The sequence below is a fragment of the Miniopterus natalensis genome, chromosome 6, assembly GCF_054644295.1.
Source record: "Miniopterus natalensis isolate mMinNat1 chromosome 6, mMinNat1.hap1, whole genome shotgun sequence".
NCBI lineage: Eukaryota > Metazoa > Chordata > Mammalia > Chiroptera > Miniopteridae > Miniopterus > Miniopterus natalensis.
Window position 1 is genome coordinate 36,573,849 of NC_142086.1, and position 22,769 is coordinate 36,596,617.

At 42.5% G+C, this 22,769-nt stretch overlaps 3 protein-coding genes and 1 pseudogene across 3 annotated transcripts in view; 1 reads left to right on the top strand and 3 right to left on the bottom strand.

Moving 5' to 3' along the window:
• C6H3orf52 (chromosome 6 C3orf52 homolog) overlaps positions 1-8,495 on the top strand; it is a 42,996-nt gene extending 34,501 nt beyond the window's left edge. The window contains exons 7-9 of the transcript XR_015714666.1: positions 5,505-5,598; positions 5,826-5,959; positions 7,892-8,495. The gene's annotated coding sequence lies outside the window, so the exon portion shown is untranslated. The remainder of the gene's footprint in view (positions 1-5,504; positions 5,599-5,825; positions 5,960-7,891) is intronic.
• On the bottom strand, positions 952-10,920 carry GCSAM (germinal center associated signaling and motility). Its single transcript, XM_087817800.1, is given in 7 exon segments — positions 952-993; positions 996-1,250; positions 2,125-2,153; positions 4,625-4,671; positions 5,670-5,714; positions 8,008-8,076; positions 10,892-10,920. Coding segments are annotated over 7 exon segments (516 nt in total).
• Positions 3,649-4,517, bottom strand: LOC148092883 (leydig cell tumor 10 kDa protein homolog pseudogene; annotated as a pseudogene).
• Positions 10,921-17,629: 6,709 nt separating the features above from the next.
• The window catches only part of SLC9C1 (solute carrier family 9 member C1), a 68,187-nt gene continuing 63,047 nt past the window's right edge, over positions 17,630-22,769 (bottom strand). Inside the window, exon 25 of the mRNA XM_016200101.2 lies at positions 17,630-17,808. Within this exon, the coding sequence (XP_016055587.2) occupies positions 17,630-17,808 (179 nt within the window). The remainder of the gene's footprint in view (positions 17,809-22,769) is intronic.

Genomic DNA, 22,769 nt, shown 5'->3' on the forward strand with positions numbered 1-22,769 from the left:
GGGCTAATGAGTCAAAATAAGATTGTGGAATTAGAAGATCATTCTTTGATGCTACGATTTTCATATTAAGATTTAAATGCAAAGTTAAATAAATATATGGACTAGAATTATACGAAAACTATATAAAATTTTGGCCTGGGCATTACTGATTCACCCATGTAACCAACCAAGCCACCAGGGCCAGAAAGTGAAAGGACACCATATAAAGGACACCACTCAGAGGTATGGAGTGAGGGGAACATACAGGTGCCCACCCGAAGGCTGTGAGTGAGGAGGTGGGTCCACAGACACATGTGGAATGAGTGGACTTCTCCTTGGGTACACTTCGTATGATGGGTAAAGATTCCTTGTGACTTCAGAGGACAACCATGTGGACATGTTATAAGAAGAACCTGGACAAAGGAGCATTACCCTTTGTGATGTGCATAGCTGTAGGGGTCCAGGAAGCCCCTCTTGCCTCTGAGCACAGCAGCCCATTTCCAAAGCCACTTAGAACCAAATACCGCCCGGCTGGGCGTGGCTCAGCTGTTGAGCATCAACCTAGGGTCCAGGCAATGGGGGTTCGATTCCCGGTCAGGGGTGTGCAAGAGGCAGCCAATCAATGACTCTCTCATCATTGATGTTTCTATCTCTCTCTCCCTCTCCTTTCCTCTCCATGAAATCAATAAAGATTTTTTTTTTTTTTAAAAGAAAAAGAACCAAATACGGTCACTCCCTTCTCTAAGGGTGGTGTTCGGGATAGTTGGTTGATTTTTGGATGTTGACTGTTGAATAGGATCTAAGAGGCCCTCTGGTTTATAAACCATGCTCTTCAGAGACCCCTGTAGAAAGGGCTATTTTGTGTATGCGGAGGTGAGGGTGGGAGAGGCAAGTAGAGCTCCCCAACCCCAGCTTTTATGTGCCAGTTTGGAATAAATGTTGGTCCAACTGCTTCCCTACAAGTTGGAAAACCTAGCCACAGAAGGGCATGGTTGTAGATGTGGATGTTGCAGGGTATGAGAGGAGATTCTATCGGGCACTAGAACTTCATACTCATCTTCTGGGGAAGGCGGATGCCTAGGGGTAGAAGGCATATGGAGAAGTGAGTACTCAGTCTCGGTTTCTCTAAACGACCCTCTGGGCTTCTTGGCCTGGGGGATCACGTTCTCGTAGTACTCCTCAGCAGAGTTCCCCGATGGCCTTCTCCCGAGGACGCGGTGATCGATGAGGGCGTAGCAGAGCTCCTCTGCAAAGCTCTGGTCATTGTTGCCCTGCTAGTTAAAGGAGAGCCATCGTCAAGACTTGGCCTCTTGTCATCCTCTTTACACTTCAGTCTCAACACAGGCGCGACCCTGGGCAAAGTCTGTCTTCCATAAACCACGTCCCCTCCATCTCTTGGCCTTTTTCCCAAGTGGCTGCCTCTCCTCCAGCACCTAGCCCAGCAGCCGGAGTGCTCATGCTGCCTGGAGTATTCAGCTTACCCAGGTACTTGCTCTCTGCCCCGTGTTCCAGAGTGATCCCCTGACCACTCTGTGTAACTTCCAGTCTCAGGGCCCTGAGAGCAGCCCATTCTTATAAAAGAGAACATTCTGATGACACCTAAATATGATTGTGTTATGATATTTAAACACCCATTCTACAGATATTTGCACCAATATGAAGAGAAACAATGGAAGAGAAGGTCTCATTCAATGAAACCTCAGAAGATTAAAAGGAAAGCAGCAAAGTACACAGGAAAGAGCCAGGATTTGGGATTGAACCTTGGTTCTGAATCAGGAAAGCTGTCTGGCTTTGGGGAATTTCACTTAATCTCTCAGTTTTCTCATCTGTAAAATGGGGAAAATAAAAGTACTAATCTTAAAGGGTTGTTGTGACACTTACATGAGATGATGCGCACCAAGTGCTCAGCACACTGCCTGGCACAAACTCAGTGCTCCACAGGTACTAGTTTCTTTCAATAAATAATACAACAGAGGTGTCTGCTGCTTCTGCCACCAGACCTATATACATCCCTGGGCTTAGAAGCACAAGCATCTAACGTCTTTCCTTCATGTTAAGGTCAGAAGGGGCCAACTTCTCCTGCCATCTGGGGTGTCTACATTTTCACTGTCAACTCAGATAAAGGCTTAGAGATGTTCATGTTACCTGCTTGGTAGCAGATGATGTTCCTTCACCTGGAAAATAAAATACACTCAATAAATTTCGGGTCATGGGGAGAACTGAAGGGGGACTGGGATATAAGCAAACAGAGAACCAAGGAACAGCTGGGCGAGCCCTTATCAGGCTTTCCTGCCCTACCCCTCATCCCTGAGGAATGACAGGGCCAACTAAACAAGGCACAGCCAGAGCTATGCCCAGGCTGAGAGGCTGAGTGGAGGGAGACACATTTGGTAGGTCTTCTGTTAAGAAATCACACTTCCCTCCTGCCCTCCCCCATCTCTCCTTCCTTACACAAAGTTCATTGCATGTCTGCCCTGTACCAGGCAATGAGGAGACAAAGAATCAGAAACAGTCCCTGTACTGAAGGGGCTCACAGGCTAGCACAGGAGACAGACAGGGACCTAAGATAGGTCCATGATGCAGGGGAGGGCTGTAGTTTTTACTGTAGGTGACAGGGGAGGGTGATAGTGTGTGAGCGCATGCTCAAGGAAAGCTTTGCAGAGCAGTAAACTCTTTAGCTAAACATTCCCACTCCTGAACCTGCTGGCAGATATAAACAGGAGCAGTTTTTCAAAAGCAACTGGCTCTGGCCATTCAGCAAAGAGGGAAACGGACACACTTGCTACCCCCTCGCAAACACACCTGCTCATAAGCAAATCTGAGCTTTCACAAGGAAGCCTCGGGATACCACCCTACAGGAGGCGGGTGTGCCCCTGTTAGCCGCCTGCTCACAGGTGTATAGGCCTACTTTCCCTCAGCTCTGATATCCCAGATGCTCTCGTGGCCTTCTAGGGCTTCCCTGATTCTCCCACAGGAAACTGGTGGTGAGTTTCTGCAGAACAGGCCTCATTTCCACCAGCTTTTTCTCTGATGCAGATGAGGGTTTCCTAGGAACCACAATTCCCCTGGGTGAACCGGCCCGGGTGGGAGGGCCTATTATTCATTCACACTCTTACAGAGGGAGTTTCTAAGATTCAGAGTGAATGGACTAGGCTCTCTGGTTTAAGCCCAGGAAGGCAAAGGCAAACTTCGTTTTTCTTTAGAAGTGTAGTTACCTGTCTTCAGGCCTATACTTTCTAATTCTCTTTTCTTTTCTTTTCTTTTCTTTTCTTTTCTTTTCTTTTCTTTTCTTTTCTTTTCTTTTCTTTTCTTTTCTTTTCTTTTCTCCTTTTCTTTTCTTTTCTTTTCTTTTCTTTTCTTTTCTTTTCTTTTCTTTTCTTTTCTTTTCTTTTCTTTTCTTTTCTTTCTTTTTTTTTTTAAATGACAAAGCCATCTTTATTGCTCCGGGTTAAACCAGGCAACAAAGAAATTGGGGGGTGGGAGGAGTGGAGGGCTACAAAAAGTTGGTGAACATTTCCTCAGGGCCACTGCTGAGTTCTTGGCACCCTGGGAAGCTGACCCAAGCACCACAGATGTGCTGGTCATCTGCTCACGGGCCAGGCCCACCCCGGAACCTCTTCAAGGCTCTGGGGAGCAGGGCTCCTTCTATCCATGCTGCCGCCTGTGGGGTCACCTGTAGAGGCCTGAGCATGGGGCAGCGTCCGAGTCCTTAGGAAGGTGTCCTGGTGGAGGGGGAAGAGCGTGCCTACTTCTTTGTGGCGGGGCTTTCAGCGGTACCAGCTTCTTGGGCAGGCTGGCTCCGGCTTTCACATCACGTTCAGTCTTCTTCCGGATCCCGCCCTCCAGGCCCTTCTGGAGCTTTTGCTGTTGCACAATACGCGCCTTCTTGGGGGCGATAACACGACCTCCCTTCCTCGGACCCTGGTTCCACTCCAAGGCCGCCACCACCGCCACCGTCTTGCTCATAGATGGTCTCTGTGCCTGGAACTTGCGCTGCCTCTGGGCCTTGATCCCCTGATTCTCTTTCTTACATGGGATACCATTCACCGCCCTCTCCTTGAATTCTCTCCTCTCTCCTTAACTTCAGTCTTGTCCTGTGACCAAAGACCACTGCCTCGGCTCCTAGGTGGCCTTCCAGCATCTGCTTTTGCCACGCTCTGCACTATCTGGTCTCTGCAGAACAACCTGGGTGATGTCTTCAATGCAAATGTAACTGTAAATGTCCCCTGTTCAAAGCCCTTCAGTGCCTTCTGTAGTTCCCAAGACAAAAGCCCCATTCCTAACCTTGATGGCCAGGCCCTGCCCCTCCTGTGTTCCCTGAGCCCAAGCCGGCCTCCCGCCTCCTCCGTGCTGCCCCTTCTGAGTGCCTCAGGCCTCCGCCTCTTGCATTTACTCTTCCCAGTTAAGTCCTTCAGCCTCCAAACCTCAAGGACTAACTGAGTGAAGGATATGGAGATCAATAAGCCAGTGCCTGCTTCAGTGAGCTCACAGTCTAGTGGAGAAACAGCCGTGCAGTCGGACCAATTGCAGCAAAACATGTTAAGTTTGTACAGAAATATGCTCAGGGAGCTCTGGGAACACAGAGAAGGGGCAGTTTGGAAATGAAAGTCTATCAAAAGTGAAAGTGCTGAAAGCAATAACTTACTTTCCTTTGGGAAATCTTGCCTGGCTTTAAAAATGTGTATATTTTTCCTGTAAAAGAGAAGGAGGGTAAATTGGTTTTTTGAAATTCAGAAACTCTCAAAGGAAATTATACTCCCTACAAAAACTTATTTTTAATTCTTTCATTTGTTAAAGTTTTATAATCCCCTCCCTTCAGCATTGAGAAATGAAAGGATTAAAAAAAAAAAAAAAGGAAAATGAAGACCAAGTAGAGTCTACTTTTTTGTGTTTCTCTCTCTTCTGCTTCCTTTTCTCAGTCTGGCATGGAATTGATTTAGAAGAATTATGGTGATGTTATAGGTAACATTTTTGGAGATTTTTTTTGACAAAATATTAATTTCTTTCACATCATGTGAGTTAAGGAGCCATGGTTATTTCCAATCCCAACCCTAACCGCAATCTATCATCTCCAAACAAAGAAGCCAACAAACAGATGAGCACAGAGGTGACCACACTGAGTAGACGACACCCCAGAAAAAACACGACATAAATATAATAGAAGCCTGTTATCACCTCAGGAATCAAGGCCAACATCTGCTCTAAGGAGAATGACCATATGTCCTGCTTTGCCACGACAGTCTAGCTCATGTCGTTAACAATCACTTAGTGACCCTTAACTATTTTTAGAATCCCCTTCACTCTCAAAGGGTCCCCAGTTTAGATAATGAATTATATGATAGAGGTGGTTATACATTCTCTGTGCAGGGGACAGAAACGTGTGCTACTGTGCAGGGGGACTCTGGGGTTTGCAGTGTGAGCGAGGGGCCTTTCTCTGCCTTGGTAGCCAGTTTTATCTTTGCGTCTGAGGCTTTCCTATTTGAGGAGCATGTACCACCCATGAGACTCTTGTTCCTGTTTTTTAGCAAACCCGAAGCATCATTTTCCTGACTGACTCAGATGATTGTTAGGGCTCGTGACAGGCTTCCTCTGTGGCCACAGACAGCAGGGAGTTCACAGGTAACTTGCAGCAAATGCCACACTGAAACCACACAGAGGGAAATAACTCCTGAAAACAAGGCTCCACTCACCATGGGAGGCAGAAGCACCCTTCAGCAATGTGGCGGTCCCAGCACCTAAAATACCGGAGAGATGACACAAATCACAAAGTTGGTTTCTGCAGCTTCGTTAGGGCGACTCTTTTCCCTTTGCCATTTCTGTGAAATTTTTTCTCTCTCTCATTCTAGGTGTCTCCTTGGACACATCTATCATGCCAGAATGCCTTCATCCTTCCAGGACATTAACTGCCTTTTGGAAATATGAAGATGACACTGTCAACTCCTGATTAGAGAAGAAGCTCTCTGCTGTGTTCTTGGAAAAGGTAAAGGGCTTCTCATCCTCACTTTCAGTGACTTACCTGGCCCTGTGATGAAGGACACACAGAGTTATCTCCAGGAAATCAAGGCACAAGTGTGTGAACATTTCAGAAATTTCCTCCAGGCATGGGTTAGGCAGTGCTTATAGAGGATCCCACTGCACTCTGAATGTGCCCTGTACATACCGTATTATAATCGCCTGCTCACTAGAGTGTATTCCACACTGGACCATGATCTTCATAAATACGGGGACCATATGTATCTGTTCATCGTGGTATAGATCACCAACATACACCACAGTGCCGGGCATGTAGCAAATACATTTTCAATACATATTTGATAAATGAACAAAGAGCTAAGAACAGAGCAATGCTAATTGGCTCAGGAGATCATCAAGTCTGCCTTCATGGACTCAAGACTAGCTAAAGAAACAGGACTTGTTATAATCTACATGGCAGAAAGACTTAGGATCTCCCTACAGGCGGACGTCTAGGCTGAAGTCTACAGTATCCTCTGGGCATCTTTCAGAACATGAGGCGTAGTCAAATCCCACCTGGCCACATGTGAAAGCCATTTATAAAGTACTGCATGTTACACTAACACTATGTTAAAACATTTGGAAAATACCACCCAAAAATATCTTCCCCCATGCACTTTCCCAGGAAGCTCCTCCAGAAAAGGCAGTGAAGATGAGGCGACTGCCTGTGACCTTGGCTGTGGGCACCAGGACGGCTGAGGGCTCTGGCAGCCTCTAGGGTCAATGTCCTATCAGAGCCTTTGGGGCTGAGAGGCGAGGCTGTAGTTCTTCCTCCTCTTCAGGCTATATTTAGGGTTCTTTAAGCCATTTGTTTATGCCTCCTGTTTCTATGGCTAAAAAAACACCAGAAAAAAACCATTGAATCACACTAATGCTAAGAAATTGGGTTCACTGAACATGGGAGTGAAACAAAAGGAGACGGTTGATTTTGAGTTACAGGATCAATATCTCTGGACTTCTTGAGTCATAGTTTCCTAATCTATAACATGAGGGTACTTATACTGCTTACCTCATGGAGGTCAAGTAAAGTTAAATATGGGCTAAAGCTATTTTTACACTGGCTATTTCCCGCACTCAACGTTTCTGCAATATGTTTTTGCATTTCAATGAGAATATTTTGGTTTGGGGTGGGTTCAGATAACCTCTGTAAAGGAGGCCAGATGAATGTCTATGACACAAAGCTATGGGCCAGCAGTTCTAGGTTCCTGTCTCTTGCACAAAGCTTGCCTGGCTCCCAGTCTATTCGATCTCTCCCTTGTCATAATGCCCATGGCCCTTCTGTCCTGTTTCATCATTTGGAGTGTATTCAATAATATGTTCAATGATTCCTCCTTAGCTTGCAGTGAAGAAATGCACATTATTGGGGAGAATCTCTGGGTCCTTAACTCCTAACCCAAGATTTGGCTCAGTGGTTGCTTTTAAAACGATATTCTTTCATAATTTTTTGAAATCATGGGGAAAGTGCAGATGACTCTACAGACCACAGAACAACTGGCTTTGCCATCCTTTGGGATTCTTGGACCCTGGGACACTATTTCCATTTGTTAATGAGCTCTGGCATTCAGAAGGCCTGGTTAGAGAGGATTCATGAGAAAGCATTGGTTTAACAGCATCAAGGTAATCACGTGTGTTTTTCTCCACAAACCTTCCAACAGTTGTAGTGACGTGGGGGATATGGTCACCTCAGGATTAGAAACATAGAGCTTAAAAATGAAATGGCTGGATGGAACTTGAACACAAAGATACTTGAGATAGACAAGCAAAGAGACAATAGGAAAATAGAGGTCTTACTTCTGTTTGATACAGGTTACACTAAGCTTTTAACAAAATGGAACATCGCGTCCAAAGGTTCAACATAATTTTGTTTTTTGTCTTGTCTCTTCATTTACTATCATTACAGCTGCTGCTGGGTGCAAGCAGGGTCCTGTACCGTGGGGTAAGTGATGTCAGGACCTGACCGGCTTCGCTCTTCATGGGCGAAGGCTGGGAGAGAGGTTCTGCTCCATTTGCTCTCACCTGGATGTTCTCTGCTTGAGGTTTTGTTTTCTCAGATCCCAGGATATCACTTGCGTGTTCTGCTGCCACCTAAAACTCAACATACCAAGAATGAGCTAAGTATTTCCAAGCTTCCCAGCTCTCTTTGTAAGTTTTCCAACTGTCCTTATTTCTGCTGTTTGTGTTGTAACCCCAGATCGCCTCAGCTTCCCTTTGTCACCCTCATATCTGTCAATACGCCCCCTAAAGCATACACAGCAATCTTTGCTCTGACGCTCTCTCCGTTGCCATAGCAACAGCCTGCCAGTGTTTTCCATGCACAGCCAAGCCTAAATCCTTTGTTCCCAAATGTCCGGGAATCCTCAGGATGACCCCGAGAATATTTGTGTTTAGAGAGGCCTATCTGCTTGGCGCAGTTTCAGGGACTCTACACAGTAATGGGGAGGTCACTGCCTCTGGCTCATGTAACGTGCCGTCTTCCACAGAAAGCACCAACACAGAGAGCATGAGAGATAAGGGGAAGAAGGGGTAAATTTAAAACACACACAAAAAACCAATAAATTGTTTTATTGTTTGGATTGGATTTCTGTATAACAATTTTTTCATTTTGGGGGGATTGGGGATATATAGAGAAACAAAGTAACAATTAGATGCTACTTACTGTATGCTAACTACTTACTATATGCTTTATACACATATACACATATATACTATATATACTACTTATTGTACTATACATACTATGTATACTACTAATGAAATGTATATAATGTATATAACATATACACTTTCCATGTTATATCACATTTAATCCCAGAATAAATCCATGATGTAGATATTATGATTCTATTTTTTACCAGTGAGGAAACTGAGGCCAAAAATTAGGGGACTTATCTGAAGCCCCCAACCAGTAAATGGGAAAGTGTGGGTTTGCTTTTGGCAGATTCCTGTCTCTAAGATTCCGAGCTCATCTCATGAAAGGATAGGCGTCATTCTGCCCCAAACCAGGGGGAGTTTTCCTGGCCTTTGTAACAAATTTGATCTGGGGAAACATGGTGGAGGTGTGCTAATTGGGTGATAACTGGGTGAAGTTAAAAATCAGATATAAATAAATATAAGACTTCTCAATATATTAAGAGAGGCATTTTAAATCAGCATGGAAATGAAGATGTTGGGCCAACTTACTATTTGGAAAAAAATATATCTGACACCATATACTGAAAGTATGGTGCTCAATCTAAAACAATACAACCATAAAAAATTATAGTGTAGATTTATCTTATCTTGGGATGAGGAAAGAATTTTAAGCATAAATTGGTAGAATCAAAAAATCATTCTAGATTTAATTCAATTGTGTTTAAAATGTAATAAGAAAAACAAAAAGTTTGGATGGCACAAGACACAGAATGGAGAATTTTTTTTTTTTTTTTGTAGTATTTATGAGCAAAGGCTAATTCTTTTAAACAAAGTAGAACAAAATCCAAAACAAAAATGGTTTAAAGATATTTCTGACTTAGATGAAGAAATACACATGGCTGAAAAATATAGAAGTTAACATAAGATATGCATCTAATGTTATCAGTAGTTATAACTGCGATTTACCAGCTTATTTTCTTTGTTTATACTTTATGTATTTTCCAATTTTTTGCAGTACGTATTAATGTTATAATCCTTTTCCCCCGCACTAACCTTCTAAAAAAAATTACAAATGTGACATCAATCATGACTTTTTCAGTCACGTCATATTTATATTTTGTTTTATTTTTTTCTCAACAGTTATTTCTTTATGTTTCCAATCATTCATCCAACACTTATTGAGTGCCTACTATATGCCAGAAGTAATCCCAGGAAACAGGAATTCAAAGATGAATAAGAAACAATCTCTATTTTTTAAAAAACAATCTCTACATTTGAGGACCTCGGATCTAGACATAAAAACAGGGATTTATAATCTGATAGAAGAATGCTGGAGTTGCAGACTGACAAAGGCTTGTGAGGATGTGAGAGGAGTTTCAACACTAACTGACTCTCAGGGAGGAACAGGAGACATTCCCTAGACTTATCAAGTCTCTTTATAGCGGGTGGCATTTTGGGTCCTGTGCTCTAGCTCCCAGTGGCATGAACTGATAAACTCAGACCTGGGATACCAAACATAATTCTATAAAAGCACCCCCTCTATCTGATAGGTCATTTTCCCTAGACCACCTCCCTTGGTATTATAAGGATCCTTTGTTTTAAGTGACATTAATTTTTACAATAGTTGCTTTGATGTCAATGAAGATGATGGTCTAAGAAAACAGTATCTTCTAATTATTGAACCTTACTATGTGTCAGGCACTATGCCAACATCACACACACTAGAACCCTCCAAGGTAGGTATTATATCACTATTTCCATTTGAAATGAGAAAACTGAGGTTCGTTAAAGTTAAGGCAAGTTCTCTACCAGTTTCAATGACCTCTCTCTACCTGTTTCAGGAAGTGTGCCAGACGTGATCTCATAATGACAGGAAACTTGCTATTTATTTTGAACTTAAATACTAGTGATTAAAAAAGTGGCGGTGTCTTTGAGCTTCTTGTGGTACATTATGAGACCAGGAGAGCATCTCTTCTTGGGCCTCAGAGAGTTGTTCCATTTCCCAGGTGGTGGTCTATCACATAGTCCTCACTTGATAAAGTCCTCCCCCTTTCACCTGTTCTTCACCAGCTGCCCACTATGATTCTCTGGAGAATGCCAAACCTATAAGCAATTAAACTTGGTGTCTGGCACATAGTAGGCACTTCATTCTTGTAGTTCTTACTTAAGTCTCTTTCCCCGTCCTCCAAGAGGAGACTTTTTTTTTCTATTTCTGACTACATTGCCCTGACCCATCTCCTCTGGTCCCTCTTACGGAGTCTGGACTCACCTGTTTTCCCTCAGCAGAGTGTTCCCCATCCTCTCAGTCCTCTCGGTGCCTTCCCCTCAGCCTGCCTTGCTCTCTCACAGGGCAGCTCCTGACTTACAGATGGGGCTGTGTTGCTCTGGCCACCAGTGCAGAGAGAGCTAAACGGAGAAGACTATCTCTGCACGGGGAGGAGGGGAGGAGCCCAGGGAGGGGAGAGTCAGAGGTGCACACGTGCACTACTTCCTAAAATGTCAGAACCTGAAAGAACCAGGCTATTGTTCTTAAGCAGAAGTCATTGGTCAATGAGAGCGCTGAGCCCCTGGGGAAGCCCCATCTGCAATTACAGTCAAGTCACGGAGTTTTCTCCTCAGGCACCTAAATTATTAAATCACTTTGTAGCCTTTGAAAAGTGAGAGGGGGGATTTTGATTTTAAAATAAGAGAGATTTAAAGCAAATTAAAAGTCAAGCCACAGACCAGTAGAAAATATTAGCAAAACACACATTTGATAAAAGATTTTTATTCTGAATATATAAAGAACCCTCAAAACTCAGAGGAAAACAGACACTAAAAAACAAAATGAGCAAAATATTTGAACAGACACTTTACCAAAGAAAATATACAGATGACAAATAAATACATAAAACCATGCTCAACACTACGGTCATTTGGAGATGTAAATCTAAACCACAGTGCAGTACCTTTACACACCTATTAGAATGGCTAACATTGAAAACAAAAACTGACAGTACCGAGTGTTAGCAAGGGATTCAGATGGAGCGTCTGGAAGCCTCGTGCACTGCCGGTGGGAACACAGTGTGGCAGTTTCTTATGAAGTTAAACCTAACCTTACCGTACAGCGTAGCAATCCACTCCCAGATGTCTATCCAAATGAAATAAAAGAAGACCTGCAGGGAACCTCTATGCAAATGTTTATATCTGCTTTACTTATAATTGCCCCGCAAAAAGTGATGAGCGGCTAAAGGCTTGCATCCACACAAAGGAACGCTGCCTGGCAATAAAAAAGGAATGGGCTACTGCTGTATATAACAGCATGGCTCAGTATCAAATTACGCTAAGTGTGGTAAGTGGAAGAAGCTAGACTGAAAGTCTACTGTTTGTGATATTCAGGTCAGGACAAGGCAAAACCGTAGAGACAGAAAACACATCACTGGTGGCCAGGAGGAGGGGCGAGAGTGAGGTTAACCTTCAAGAGGCAGGAAGGAATTTGTTTCGTTGTTGTTCTGTGTCTTGTGGTGGTGGCTGCATGACCGTGTGCATTTCTCATAATTCATAGAGCTGTATACCAGTAAGGGAGCACTGTTACTGTATATGAATCACATCTCAATGGGAAAATGAGGTTAAAATAAGAAATGGACTTGAGGACAAGAATCACAAATTTTTGTATTGTTTTTATATTTGATAGTTGGTTCCAGTTCGGTCATTCATTTGCTCCTCGGTTCCTTCAACAAGTCCATGTTGAGCGCCTGCTGTGTGCCGGGCGCTGTGGGTTCAGCGGTGAGCAGAGTTGATGCTGGCCTGCCCTCATGGAACTCCTTGAAATAAAATAGAAGAAAATGCAAAATACTTTATGGCTTATCCTGGAGTAATACAGAGGTCATACCTGCAACAGCCAGGAGGAGCATGGGGAGCGGCTTAGCAGAAACAGCGTTAGGGAAACTGGGGCACTACTTGTGCCACGCCAGGCCCATCGCACAGCACCCTCGCCGCCGTAGCTGCTCTCTAGACTTGAGTCTGTCTGTGTGTGGGATTTCCTCAATGGCCTCTGTACATTTTGCACTACCTAGAGGTCAACGGTAGGGAAGCAGGCTTTCTCAGCAATGTGGAGGAAAGACGAAATGGACAAGGGAGCTTAGCCGGTGAGTAGGGCTGTTGCTGACTCCTCACCAGTGTGAATTAATCTTTCCCAAACCCTGGGTAGGGCAGCCTGAGCAAACAGAGTGTACGCTGCCCCATGGGGTGGCTTAATTAGGTCCAACGTTGAGCAAAGGCTTTTCTGACTTCAGAGAGTCAAGCCATAGGGGTAAGGGTTGGAAATCAACCTGCCATTTTAATTTAGGGATGGGCTGGGGATTGCTCTCTAACTTTCAAATTTCAGTTATACTCAGGCTACTAGATGGAGAAGCTGAGCTATGGAAGTGTTAGCTACTAATGAAACCTTATGATTGTGTAAGGTGGCAGGAAAGAGCAAGGCATTTATAATATACACATTTATTGCTGTGAAACCAACTCTGGACTAAATAATCTACCTCCAGTCCACAAATAAAAGTATATAGCAAGCCCTGGCCTCTGTGGCTCAGTGCTTAGAGTGTCAGCCCAGTCAAGGGCATGGACCTGGGTTGAGGGTTCCCTCCCTGCCCCCCGTTGGGGTGTGAGGGAGGCAACCATTCCATGTGTCTCTCTCACATCGATGTTTCTCTCTCTTTCTCTCCCCCTCTCTCCCTCCCTTCCACTCTCTCTGCAAAGCAATGGAAAAAATATCTCCAAGTGATATTTTGTTTGTTTTGTTAACAAACAAAAGTGTAGCAACACATATCCCACACACAAAGAAGCCAAAATAGCAAATCTTGGAATCTTACATTCTCTTTATTCTCCTCAGTGCCTAATACTTAGGAGAAACTCTATAAATTGAATCTGAAATAAGAGCCTGGATGTTTGTAAGCAAATGATGGTGAAATTAGAGGAAGTTTGAGCTGGAGTTTTAAAATTTACTTTCTGATCCTTTGGCATTACCATAGAGAATCAATGGCCAGTGCAAAGACTGTTTTGCTCTAACCCCAAGGTCATAGGACAGTGATAATCAGAATAACCATTTGTTGAGAGCTTTCTATAATCCACACATTGTGTTAAATGCTTTAGATACAATTTCTCATTTGCTCATGCAAGAATTCTATGGGGTAAATGTTAGTTCCTCTGTTTTATAGATACGAATACTCAGTAAAGTGTTTTGCTCAAGGACACCCCAATATAAATTCAAATAGGGTTGGGACCGTATCTGTAGGGTGTCCCCCAAATTATAAACACACTTTAACTCCTGTCAGATCACTTACTTTTCAACCCTTTTCAGGTTTAACTGATTTGAAATAATGGGTGAAGCCAGACTAAGCTTGGAACAAAGAAAACTATCCTAAAGTGCCACTAGCCTTTTTTTTAATGGGGTTATATATGAAAAATAAAGTTTACGGTACAAAACCACAACAGTAGACGAATTGAGGACGCACAAATACTGAATGCAATGATTCTTGATGTTTGCGATTCCATGTTCGCGTTATCAGCAGTGCCTGGACCAGAACGGTCATCAGTTTGAAAACACGCAATGACAAAAAAATTATTCATTTCTGTAGATTCTTTTACATGTTGATAATGAACTGTATGTTAATAAACACTGACTTCATAATCGTTCAAAGTGTGTATACATTTGGGGGGGACACCTGTATTTATCGTCCTGTTTAATAAGTACCCGTAGAAGGATAAGCTTGGCTTTGAACTCTGGTCTATATCACTCCAGTGCATCTGGAAAGGCTGATACATTATTTGCATGTTTGGAGTGTGTTATGGTTTCCCAGGCCTTGAGTGGTTTTCAAACTTCCAGCTGGCCTCAGCTGCCAAGGCAGGTTAGAGGCCTTTCAGTGAGGTGATTCTTTGTGCCCCTTCAGTCTCAAAGAACTGGACGGCACAAATCTAGCCTTAGCCTACTCCTTTTTAGATGTTTGTGATTAAGAAAGAAAGCTGGGAGAGCTGCTTATGCATAAGAAAAATGCTTTGGAACATTTTATGATAGGAAAAGGACTGGTTTGTTTCAGAGTTCTTGTAGAGCCAGGAACTGAGTAGCTTAGCTGAGACTACCCTATTCTGCTTCCCTCCAGAAAGTACACAGAGACAGTGAAGCCTGCGTGGTGGGTAATGCTGAGAGGTCTTCCCGAGTATATTTTTCTAACTATGTACTCCTGGTGCAGGGTGTGAGCTGATGAGAAGTCTTGGCTAGTTCCAGAGTCATGTGTCTGGAACCTATGACTATTAATTGCTGATATTCCTTACTAAAGAGCATTTGGTTCTGAAGAGGAGGAAGCAGAGTTCCAGGACCTCTTCAAGCGAACCTTGGGGCTGGGATTTTGTTTCCTGGTGGAGGGATGCTAGCATATAGCTCCACCCAGTTGCTAGGAACAATAATGGCACAGAGGGCTATTTTACTGTAGGGAGATTGTTTGGAAACAAAATGGAACTGTGTTTAGGTCACTGACAGGGCTTTTCCAGATATAACAGGCAGGTAGACGCACCAGCACTTCCCTGTCATTGTTTGGGCCACGACAACCCTTGGAAAGAATGTCTCTTCACTTGTAACACTTGTTTCCTGTTTCTCATTAATAAGATTAAAATAGAATAGGGAAGGTTAAATATCTGGAGAAAAATGAAAACTAGGTTTAGTCATTGTAAAAGTTAAGAGCTAAATTAAAAAAACAAAAAACATTCCAAGGGTCAAAGGACTAACGAAAGCCTTTTATCTAAAAATTTTAAAAGCTGCCCAGCCAGGTGTGGCTCAGCGGTTGAGCGTTGACCTGGGATCTAGGTGATCGGGGTTTGATTCCTGGTCAGGGCACATGCCCAGGTTGCAGGCTCGATCAATGACTCTCTCATCATTGATGTTTCTCTCTTTCTCTCTCCCTCTCTTTTCCTCTCTCTGAAATCAATAAAGATATATTTATTTTTAAAAAATTAAAAAATAAAAATTTTAAAAGCAGACAATGCTCTGGGCTTTCTGAGCAAGTAAGTTTCCAAAGAGTCAAATGGAAGTGAGCTAAGCACCCTCCGCAGGCCAAAGTCTGTACAACACATTCTTTCAGATGAAGGAAGAATCCTGGGCACAACGGTATCCTGCTGACGAGGGCCGGAACACACCAGGCATGCTGCTGATCATGTCACATCTCAGGGCCCTGTTCAGGGTTCTTTCCCAGTGTGAAATGTTTACACTCTCTAGGACCTGAACCTAGTCAGACACTGACAGTGACTATCATTTGTGGAGTGTAGCCTACTCCTCTCCAATGGTCTAGATTTCCAAAGCAAAAGCTAGAGAACTTATAAAGCATCACAAATTATTTTGAATGTTGTTAGAGGGTTTGAGTCCCAGTGTCGTCACATCTAATATTGACTTTGAGTAATTTATCTGAATTCCCTAAGCTCCATTACTTTTTCTGTGAAGTGGGGTAATGGTAGCACTTTCTTCCTAAAGGTCATGGGATGATTGCCAGAGCTAATGAAGGCAAAACCCCCAGAAGAGTGTCTGGTGCATGCTGAGCTCTCTGTGACAGCTACTGTTGTGGAGAGAACTACTCCCTCCTGTTGTCTTATTCCAGATTCAGGGCTGGACTCTCCATTGCCCTGACACCCCTGGCCTGACAACACCGCCTCCTTCATTCTGCTGAGATGCAGTGGCTGACCAGGTTGACAGATTTGGAAGCAGAATCTGGACTTTGTCAAGCCCCTTCTTCTTGATTTCTTTTTGAAGAGAAATTGCCCTTAGAAATGTTGTATGTTCTACTGTTCTCAGCTACACAGTAAGCTTAATGATAAATGCCTGCTGCAGTTACTATATACAATTCTGGAAGTCAGAAGGCCTCTCTCTGTCAGCTCAGCCACTAATTAAGGTGTGTGTGGGGGGGGGGGCTTGGGTGTGTGTTTCAGTTTCCAGCTGTCTTCATCCTCTGTCTTAATTTTCAGTTGGTTCAGAACTCAAGAGAGGAAAGGTACTCATGGAAAAGATCCCCCAGCCCCCCAACACTAAAAGAGCTGCTATGCAATTATCTCTGGGGGTGGGGGGGGGGGGGAATGGTTGAGGTGAGTTTTGGAAAGAAGTGATCGTTTGATTTAGCTTTCCCAATAAGAGCAAACCAAATTATCTGCTCCACAAGGACATCTTGTGAATGGAGCCTCTATACTTGGCTTCTAAAATGTGCCTCCCACTAGCTGCAGCAAGAACAAAGCTTGGAATAGCGTTCAGGCTTCCCGGCCCCCCATGGAAGCATGACCTTGAAGACAAACATTTAAATGTTTATTAATTCTTCAGATACTTATTTAGTACTTCACATACTGGAAGGGTATATGGTGTAATAGCTAATCACCACAAAAGGCTTGTTGTCAGTCTCTGCTCTGCCTCTTATTAGCTGCAAGGCTTTTGGCAAATTACACTCCTCATTTTTTCGTTTTACTCTTTTGTCAATTTGGAATAATAGTAACAAGCTTATGTGGTTGCTGTGAAGGTTCTGTAAGCTCGAAACTGTATAGCATTTGTTCTACATCTGGCATACAGAAAGCACACAGTAATTCTTACTGTTAAGACAATTTTTTAAAAATATGTGTTAGGCATTGTGCTCCTTGTTATAAATATAACGGTGAACGCTGGAAGTTTCATTTAAGCCTGTGTCCTATGGTTTGGTATAAATCAGTTTCCATTCTTTACTATTTCAATACCCGGAACACTCCCAAGAAAGGTGAACTACAATAAATGACAGAACTCAAACCTTGGTTCAAGAACAATGTTTCAACTACATTTTAATAAGTAATACTTTATTTTTCATAAAGTGAATTGAACCATTTTTGCTCTGGGAACAATAGACAAACTAGGTGGCATAAGCTTGCTTTCTGGCTCTAAAATTAAAGCTTACTCTAAAATTTTCTGAGGTGTTTTAGATATTTAAAGTAACAGATATTTTAAATCAAGGAAATTTGGCAAAACATAAGAATTTTAAAAGGAATGGTTGCAAGGTCCAAACTTCTTTCCATGTGGCACCAAGAGCATCCACAAGGGATCCAGCTTGAAGTCGCTCCCTCTTGATGTAGGGACATGTATTCCAGAAACAGGACGCATCTCACGACAGCAGCAAATATTTGCATCAGTCTTCAAAACAGCCTTGTCAACCATTCCTAACAGAAATGGGAAAAACAATAACAAACAAGCCCAGAAATAGCTTGGAATATTTCAACATTGACCTGCTATCCAGAACAGGATGTATTAGAGGGTCAGTGTCGTTCCCACATGATAAAAACTGGGAGTCAGAGTCGGAGAAGGCACCGGGGCCTGTGGAACTGGACAGGGGAATTGGCGGATTATCAGGAGGAGGGTTTCCCATGTGGGAAACACTGATGGAAGCCATTCTCACTCACTGAGCTTCAGCTCTGGCTGGTCCCACTCCCATTCATAGCACTGTGACCGCTGAGTGTAAAGGGTGGTGGAATGGAATGGACAACTTTCAAGTACTTTATATTTGAGGAATGCTTAATCGTTTCACAGCCATGTTTTTCATGATAAGAGTAATGTAATCACATAAAAAAAGAGAGGTGAACAAAACCATCTGTACTCTCATCTTTCTAACACCTAATTGAATCATCGAATCATTTGGATTTGTCTTTTCTGGCCTTTTTTTATGTTAAAAATGTTGTACATATAGTTTTGCCTTCTTTTATATTTTACACTGGACTGCTCGACTAATCTTTGTAATGGTTGTATGGTATTTCCTTGTAGAGATGATGTCCAGTAGTGAAATTGCGTACTTTCCTGTTGTTGGGCACTGGGCTCTTTCTCATTTTTTGCCATTAGAAAGAGTCGTGTGCTGCATATATGGTACATATGTCTACTGTAATGCTTCGGATTACTCTCTTTGGATTGATCCCTAGATGCAAAATCACTTAGTCAAATGTGTGAGCATTTTTATGACTTTTGTTACGAATTCCTTTTACTCATCTCCCAGAAAAATGTGAGAAAACAAGCATGACTCTATTTTCATCAATTTCAAAGGAATAGATGTTATCGTTGAATAAAAATTGTTTAAAAAAACCACACAAATGTCAATACATTATTGTTATTTCATTTTGCATTTCTAATTTTCTTCACAATTTGGGTATTGTCGCTTCCCCGAATTGGCTGTTCATAAGTTTGCCTATCAGAATCATAATGTGTTCCTTATCATTTTGTATACATTTTTCCCAGGTAAAGCTATTGATCGTATTGCAAATAATTCTTGCAAATACTTTTTAATAGTGCATTGTTAGTCTTTAAATCTATTTTTAAATATGGTATTTGTCATAGAAAGTGGCATTCGAGAGTCAACATTTTTAAAATGAAGATAAATGATTTATCTGAAGGTCATTTTTTAACCTAGTGATATGCTCTATGTAACGTAGAGTCCTATGAAGCACTCATATATACAGATAATTCCCCACAGATGCCACATTTAAAACACCAACAGCCAGACTGGTCTATTCATTGTTCCCCCAAAATCTTGCTCTCTTATGTCCTCTACTCTGAACATCCTTTCTTTTCTCCGTAAAGACTTTGCTCATGCTCAATAAGCAGCTGTTTCTTTTTTTAAATTCATTATTGACTGTTTATATATTCCACAGCCTGAAAAATGAGCAGCCGAATTGAGAGCAGCCAATGGTGCAAGTGAGGTTTAGTAGAATATAGAGAGGAAAGCACGAGTCTATCAAGTTATCCAAATCTAGATTAAGGAATCTTACTTTAGAATTAACTTTCCAAGTTAGAATTTAGAAACAGTGTCATTAGAAGAAGCAACTGGCTAGTGGAAATGATTGTATTGCAAATAGTGACTATGGAAAGCGGTATATAATTCACACCGCCACACAAAGCACAGATGAGCTTCTGGCTTCCATCTGTGTCTGTCTGCAGGAACAGGGGCGGCCCTGGCCACACTGAGGCCGTGGCAACTTACCAGATGTTCATCGAGGTTTATTCTAGGTGTGCTTAGAGGTGTTCTTCTCCTTGAGAGTACCGAGTGTTTCTTTATGCTTTTGAGGCTAGAAATTAAGATAGGAGATAACAGTCAGATTTCAAGACTGTTAATAAAAGCAGGGCTGATGTCAAATCTGGCCTGTAGGGCAGAAGACCAAGAACTGGGACTGCTTGATGTTGTGACAGGCCTTTTCGTTAGGTGAAGATAAAGCCACAATTCTGGGGTGGTGGTGGTAAGGGTAGGATTTGGGGGGAAGTGGAAAGAGAGCTGTCTCCGAAACATGGCCAGGATCCAACATCAAGGAGAAAAAACATCTACTAAGTCATGCAGTTGGATGGTCTCTCTGTGTCTCACTAACTGATGTTCCTAACACTTACTGGACTTCCTCTCACTTTCACACTACTTCCTCGGTATTGGTAATCATCGTGCAATCAATTTTTCTTTGATTATGAAAAACAGCACTCTGGGGGCACAGGTGCAAGAGGAGCATCAGCATCCACGACTGGGCAGAAAGAAGCCTAGCAGCGGGCTCTAGGAGCCATCTAGCATTTTATCTTAACTGCCCTCCTCCTCATTTTTTTAAAAATCATAATTTTCCTTTGTTATTTTCTTGTCTTCAGCAGCAACTGTTTTGGGAGAATAAGAGGAGGCGACTGGATCCATATATTTAAGAAACATAATGTCGGAGGAGTGAAAGAAGTTTGGAGAAGTAGTTTACAAAGCTGAGACGGGATTAATAGAGACTAATGGAAATTACGCGCATGGATTTTTTGTGACGTGCCAAGCTCTTTCCACTCAATCCCCACAGCAGCACTAGGAGACAGGTATTGCGATTACCCTGTTTTATAGATTGCAAAAATGGTGCTTAGGCAGGTTAAGAAATTTGTCCAAGGTCACATGGCTAATAAGTGATGGAATCAGGAGACAAACCCGGGAGTTTCACGCCAGCGCCCATCCTCTTAGCCCCTGTGCTAGCGGGTCAGAAGTTCCAGGTAGCAAACAACCACCAGCAGAGTTTTGAGGAAAAGCTTCCCCAGGAAGACTCCAAAATACTTCAAGAGGGAGCGAACTTCCTCCTACTATGTAGGGTGGGAACTTGGGTATTAAAGAGGAGTGGTGGCCTCTTGAAGGCCCAGGAAACTTAGATACATACGAGTCAAAGATGGACTTGAAAAGAATACCTTCAGTGTCCCCATAGAATCTATAACCACCTTTCGTTCAAAATTCATTCATGAGGAGAGATTGGGGGGGAAGGAGCCTGTGTTTTCAGAAGTTTATGCCTAGTGCTAATTGAGCAAATGGGCTGCATTGATGTAAAACGTATTTTTAAACAACCAAATACACAATTTTCTGGCTTGTGTATCTATAGCAGGCACTTCTCAGATTCTGGGTATTACAATCTGCATCTCCTGGAGTAACACAACCATTTTGGCAAAGGCTGGAATTGAAAGTAAATTCTCTACCCCATCTGGAACTCCCTAAGATCCAGTCTACAGGTAGGCTGGGGTAGATATCACCAGGGACTTCCACTCTGTTTCTCTTTGCTCCCATTTCATTTCCAGGGCCCTATAGTGTTTCATACTTTGGGATCTTCTTGCAAAGTTGGTTTAAGGTTTTGAAAAATCCCAAGATCCTCAAGTGGCTTATTCAATTTCATAGGGGACCCTGAAATTAATCAGTATTTGTGGGACTTTCTGAATAACGTAGGTTAACCTAGTTAGATTAGAGCATTTATTATTGAGCTCCTTCTTTGTGACAGGCATTGTGAAAACAGTGGCAAACTGCCTTCAGCCTGGAAGATCCCCAGTGCACAGCTGAGGTATAATACGGCCTTCAGACAAAGTTTCAGCACAAGGTGAAGTGTAAGGTCACGTGCACTCCAACCGCAGCCACCCCACTAGTGCCTGGTTGCTTATGTGATTCAAGAGGAATATTCTGGCATCTCCTGAACTTTGTTGTGGTTTTTTTTTAATCATTTCTCTAATATTTACTTCAAAATAGGAATACAATTTCCACTGTACCTTGCACTAACAGAAAGAGTTCATATCAAAGTCTACAAAATGATTAGCAGGTGAAATCATTCAGAATAAAAGGAACACATTGGTAGTTTCAATACATGCAAAATTCTCTTTTACCCAAAATAAAACTTTTGAAAAAGGATACTTTAAATTTACCTCAGTAGATGTTTGAAGGACTTCTTCATGTATTGTGTTTGAAGATGGTTCAAAAAAAGACCCTGTTAGTTCAAGTGCTGAAACACAGAACTGTTTCAATTAGTCCAACTATCAAATTCAACCAGATTCGAACCTCTCACAGTCAGGGCCTATGATCTGAAATCGGTGGTAATCTCAATGGTGGGAAGAAGAGTCACTTTTTTAAAAAGGGTTAGAAGTCTTTTATTATAAAGATTATGTAATAAATGTGCAGAAAGTTTGGAAAATAGGAAAACAAAATCATGGATTGTCCCACCATCCCCAAACACTTTTATATTAATATGTATTGAAAGCACTAGGCCCACTGGTAAGCAATGGGGATACATAGGAAAGCAAATGAGCTATGATCCCTGCTTTCCTGTAGTTTGTATTCTAATGGACTAGACAGACCATCAAACATACAAAACAAAAATACAATAAGAAAAAACGGGACCATATGCGATAACGGGCTATGAGAGCACACAGGAGAATGCAGTTTTGTGAATGCGAGATGTTATCTTGATGGCTCCTTGAAGAAGTTGAATTTAAAGGATAAGAAGAGGTTTGCTTCAGGGAATGGGGAGTGTGGAGAGGGGAATATTTAGAGGGTTCCTGGCAGAAGGAAAAGGAGGAACGTGAAGGGTTAGGGAGCGAGACACCACCAGCTGTCCCATATCAGGTGAGCCAGCATCACTTGATGTGACTCAGTTTTAGAGAGAGGAGGGGCGATGACTGACAGGTGGGCAGATGATGAAGGTTCCAATACTACGTCCTGTTGATGGCGAATCTAAAGGTCAGTGGGGACTCATGTGATGACAGTATTGTGTGTCCACATGGATTCAGCTTTATAATTGTAACATGATACTGATAAAATTTATTTAAAATTAGCAACACAATGTTGCATACATCATTGCTATTTTTACTTGACATATGTCATTGGTTT